We start from the raw sequence: 5,286 nt of genomic DNA, 5'->3' as shown, positions 1-5,286 counted from the left end.
AAAGCTGAAATGTTGATCTCTTGTCTCATGTTCATCTTTTGATGTCAAGGAGGGGAGAGAAGGGAAATTCGGCCAGAAGATGCATCTGACACTCACTTGTTTTTGTTTAATAAAGTCCTAAATTATACAAAACAAGAAGAGTGGCGGACCTTTTCTTTTTCAGTCATCCACAGACCAACTTTTGGCAGCTGCAAAAATACACCACAGTACTACTTGGATGAACCCAGTTAATATATACTTTAGTTTATTCTTCATCTTGAAAACAGCAGTCATCTCACTACAAGGTCCATTTAGTAACTGATCCATGTTGCAGTTGTATAACATAATCAATATTGGCTGTGGTGGAAGTTGACCGAATAAGGGAGACCAACAAAGAGAAATTTGTCTTTGTATATTTATTTAGCTTTTGCGCAAAAGGATCGAAACCAACAAAGTGACAGTCAGTGACTGCCGAGGAATCGATGCTGTGTACATCGTCACCAGGGTTTTTATATGCATAAGAACAAAGAGTCAATAGTTACATTTAATGAAAGGATAGACATCAATGATTAATTAAAGGCATTTCCAAATGAAGGCACGCTCTTGTCTCAGACCAAAATGAAAAAGGTTTGATGTGCAGGCTAGGCTATATTTCAACCTTACATCATTTAGCACATAAATGTGGTCATTGTATTAAAGTCAGTTAATTTATAGTATCAGGGGTTCGAGTAGGGTTCAGCGGAAATGGAGCCAGTCATGCTTTCTTCAAAACAGTATAACACAGAGAATCACACTTAATACAAGGGTTATTCACTAAATGATAATTTATTTTTCCTCTACATTGGCTTATGCTTTTAAGCTTTTAAAATGTAAATTTGAACATCTACAATTCAAAGACAACTGGAAAAAGTCCCATCTGTTGATGAAAATTATGTGATATGATCCAAATCTAATGGACCTTATACTGTATATCTGTGATCATATCTTACATTTATTCCTTCTTATCATACTTTATGCTCCATGCTTCATAGTTTCATAATCTTTCTTTTCCTTCTAGCTGTCAAGCCAAAGAGGATGATGATACAAACATACCAAAGAGACAGCAACAGGAAGCATCCACTTCTTGGTCAGTAAATTTACCTAAAATAAAAAAAATTTTCTATTTAAAAACCATTTAGATTTTTGGATGCAAAATTCTGCTGGTAATGTTTTTTTTCCCCCAAAAGATCAGTCTTCATCTATTAACAGACATGAAATATAATATTAATAGGTGTATAATCACCTGGAAATAAGAATTGTTTGTTTTTGTTACCATAGAATGAGATGTTTTTATCTACAGGGGGACATCTTTTAAAACGCTTGTTTCTGAATGGAGTTTGGATTGATCAGGGCTGTGTTTACCGAGTTTATAGGAAAGTGAAATAGTAGTAAAACCTAGAATCAAGTAACAAACTTGACAATTATCTTTTCTCCAAGCAATCTCCAGTTTTTGTGTGGTCTGTGGGTATAAATATGAAGTAGTATCGTAGAGCTCTGGTTGAGACGCTACAGAGGGATAAATACATTTAGAGGAATGCTTTCTTAAAGGACAACTTACTTTTCACTACTCGTGCTACTACAGTGATAGTCCAATTCAACAAAATTAATTAATCCAAGGAAGAATTTTACCAATAAATGAGATGAAATTCTTTCAAAGTTCAACAGACCTTTTTGGCCTTCCTCAGCTTTCCTTTTTTTTTTTTTTAATAAAATGTCCTTCCTCTGTTCTTTCTTCTCTGATTCTCTTGTAGGCCTGCAGCACATTGTTGAATGTGTTTCTGTCGGACCGACCGAGAAGAGATACTACCTCTGCACGCTCTGCAAACTCACTTTGGCCACACACATGGTCATCAAACACGTCCTGAGCTTTGACCACATCTACTGTTACTTTGTAAGTAGCTATGACATTAGAGAGAATATTTCTAAAAAGTGTTATCAGGCAAAAATAGGAGGAGAGCCATGGTTGTTTTCCATGACATAAAATGAGTTTTGAAGAGAGATTTTAAAGAAGACACTGGAGAGACAGTGATCAGGCCAATGGGCACTGATATGGCAATTTGGCATATCTTTCCATTCTGACATAGAGGAAAGAGAGAAAATCTCTCACAGTATTGTCACACTTTATTAGTGCTCAGAGGACGGTACGCAAGACAAAGGTTAGTTTGCAATGTGGACCTGAAGAGATGCTGTTTTATACCTTGGATTGTTTTTTCCTCTGTTTATGCTTTCCTCCCCTCCAGCCAAGGCTGTTTCTTCTTGTAACTCATACTTCTTGTGCTTATTCTCATCTCAAGCACTGTTTGAATTTACCACCTTCCAACGAGCTATCGGCCTTGGCAGCATTCTCATTGATTTCTAGCTTTACTTCCTGACAAAGATATTATCCTTTCTTGCACTGCTGAACCCCAAACAGACCTTTTAGTCACATACATATACATTCCAGGAATGTTTCTGTTAAATGTATGATACTTTAAGCTAAGGTCCACTCGGGTAAAGGTTATATGTTATTATATGTTATATATTCAGACTTTTCAAACACAATAGAAATTGAACATGATTGTTGTGAAGATATTCAAACGTGACCAGATGCTTAATATGTGTAATTTGCCTCACATTAATTACGGACATTCTGTAGAGAGAATAAAGGGAATATGTGTGTATATATAATAACAGCAGATTTTATTAACTGCGTAGGTCAGTCAAATGGTCTATGAGCTTTCTCAAATTTTGGGTTATAAGAAAGGATGACTATTTATACTGAGTAGCAGTTTAACTTTCCTTGAATTCACCTCGGGGACACCACCGTTTGAAAAAGGAAATGATGATTTCATTAAATCAGGCTCAATCTGGGTCTCTCAGAGCTTTCCTCCGTCCATAGAGAACTGAGTAACTTTCCTTATTTTTTCCGGTCAAGTCCTCTGGGGCCAGTAAATATTGGGACAGGGTTGAACTGGGAACAACATTGGACCCCTCACCCCCCCTGACTTGCAGCCAACAGAACAATAACTTCATTCACCTGTATCTCAACAGGAGTTACAGTACAGGAACAGCACAACATATTCTTATTCACTTACTTATCTCAACAACACATAATTTACAGCGCAGATTCACTCAGTTCATGTCAATATCAGCTTTAGATTGAACCGTAAACAGTTTGACTGTACTCCAGCATTTGCTGCATTATCTACCTTAAATATAGTCTTTGTTCTGATTTTGATATTGAATGAATCCACAACAACTGAAATCAGTACAGTTTGTCTTCCTGTGGGCTATTTGTGTAATTCACATGAGTTTTAATCTCTGTTGCAGAAAGCGTGGCACCCCTCTACTCTGCTGTCAAAGGAATGCTACAAAGATTGGGACAAGGCTTTAGCCTCCATGATACTTGATTTTGCCAAGCAGACAGAGGAGATTCTTGGCACTGCTGATATTAAGGTAATATAGTCTACAAAGTCACTAGTGGTTCCTAATTGTTTGTCCTTTGTTCATATTAATGTGAAACTGAATGACTTCGTGTTGCAGCAAGTGAACCTGGAGCCTGCCAAATTCAACTCAGTGAATTTCACTTGTTATTCAGAAGGTTGGTATTTACTCTTTGTGCCTCAGTTTATGTTGTATTCCTCTGAATGATGTAATAATAATTGAGTCTCTGGTGGCTTTTAGCTTTGAAGGAGCTGGAATCCATCACAAAGGAAAAGAAGGAGAGCAGCTTGATTACGAGCATCAAACCAGGGAAGAAACTAGGTATGTTTGATTTCAGTGTAAACTAGTTTTGTCTAGTGATTATCTCATCAGTTTGAGGCTCTTAACGCTGGTTGTTGTTATGTGAAACTGTCTGCTGTGTGAAATGTATGGTACACTAAATGCAGGTTATCATTGTTCTATTAATTACAGAAGCATTATAGTATACTACAATGAATCACTCTGTTTTGGTGTTGCATAGTATCTTGGGAAAGTTAAAATAATACGTTCTGTGTATCTGTCATAGATGAACAGTAAATTCTCAAACAGTTGAAATAAAAAGTAGTCAGACATTTGATAGACTCCAGAAAAGATAATGTATTTTAACTACTATCTATTTGTACAACAATACTACTTTGTTTTTATGTTTTGTAGAGCGTCATACTGTGTCAGCAGCTCCTTTAGCATTTTTGTACAAACTATACTGTCAGGTAATAAATTATAAATATCACAATTAAACATTTTACTAGCTATTTCGCCTGGCTGTTATTGTTTCACCCTTGTGTCTCCCTTGTTGCAGGACTGTAATATGATCTTTAAGACGACAGCTCAGTATTTCAAACACGTCTCACAGGGAAAACACAAAGAGGTATCTCAACATTTTCATATCTTCCTACAGAAAGTATAAATAAAAGGATTTCTGATTATTGATGATATGTTACAAACTCTGACCTTACATAAGATCTGTTCCTAATATTCTTCCTCAGATGTTGGAGAAAATATTTGCCAAAGGTATCTTCACCTTTCTCTCACTTTGCATATTATTGCATATTATTAAAGCTCTGTTAAGATATAATTATTTTCCTCTATCTTGCAGCTGAAAGACCTGATCGTTGTGACCAACCAGGTACACTTGAGTCATGAATTTAAAATATTACAGAAATAAATAAATGTGTTTATCTTGAAACCATGTGAGTTATTTGTATTTTGGTACAAAGTTTGAGCACGTCTGCTGTAATTAAAAATTGTAATTGATTTTTTCATTCAGCTTTCTCTCTTAACCCTCATTTCTTTAACCCTTTAGTTCGGACACCCAGTCTGGGCTTATACAAGTACCTCAAAGAGAGTTTTTATCAAAATCAACCAGCTGTTGGTGAGCACTTACCATTTTGGGTATTTTTTGAGGTGTTAAACTGAAAAAAATGTAGTTTCTTATTTATTTATGTGTGTGTGCGTGTGTGTGTGTGTGTGTGTGTGTGTGTTTACAGTAGGTGTACCCCTGGTTGTGACGTGTGTCAGCACTCAGGTTCATGTGGAACCTATTTACATTTGCTTCGCTTGTCAGAACTGTTTCTGTGAGCCCATCCTCAAACAACACTTCAACTCTCCAAAGCATCTCATACGCACACTGGTGAGCTTTTGTTTAAGTTATTTCTTTAGTTTTTTTCCCTTTTTATTAGATAGGAGAGCAGAGGCAGGGACTGTGGTGGAAATCTGTCATTCTGTCGGTTTAAAAGGCGTTCGTCTGTGTTCAGTACATTGTCTGAGGATGGGAGGGAGGGGGCGGCTTCATTCCTGTCACAAATA

General features: G+C 36.5%; 1 protein-coding gene across 1 annotated transcript in view; it reads left to right on the top strand.

The window, feature by feature from the left end:
• The window catches only part of LOC118343192, a 12,400-nt gene that overhangs the window by 985 nt on the left and 6,129 nt on the right, over positions 1-5,286 (top strand). Inside the window, exons 2-12 of the mRNA XM_035681949.1 lie at positions 1,037-1,105; positions 1,770-1,909; positions 3,328-3,453; positions 3,541-3,598; positions 3,682-3,762; positions 4,135-4,190; positions 4,280-4,348; positions 4,467-4,491; positions 4,577-4,606; positions 4,784-4,852; positions 4,968-5,110. Coding sequence (XP_035537842.1) covers positions 1,037-1,105; positions 1,770-1,909; positions 3,328-3,453; positions 3,541-3,598; positions 3,682-3,762; positions 4,135-4,190; positions 4,280-4,348; positions 4,467-4,491; positions 4,577-4,606; positions 4,784-4,852; positions 4,968-5,110 — 866 coding nt within the window. The remainder of the gene's footprint in view (positions 1-1,036; positions 1,106-1,769; positions 1,910-3,327; positions 3,454-3,540; positions 3,599-3,681; positions 3,763-4,134; positions 4,191-4,279; positions 4,349-4,466; positions 4,492-4,576; positions 4,607-4,783; positions 4,853-4,967; positions 5,111-5,286) is intronic.

The sequence above is a fragment of the Morone saxatilis genome, unplaced genomic scaffold, assembly GCF_004916995.1.
Source record: "Morone saxatilis isolate NCDOM2014 unplaced genomic scaffold, NCSU_SB_2.0 Contig9, whole genome shotgun sequence".
Taxonomy (NCBI): Eukaryota; Metazoa; Chordata; class Actinopteri; family Moronidae; genus Morone; species Morone saxatilis.
This window is presented reverse-complemented; position numbering and strand designations above follow the sequence as displayed.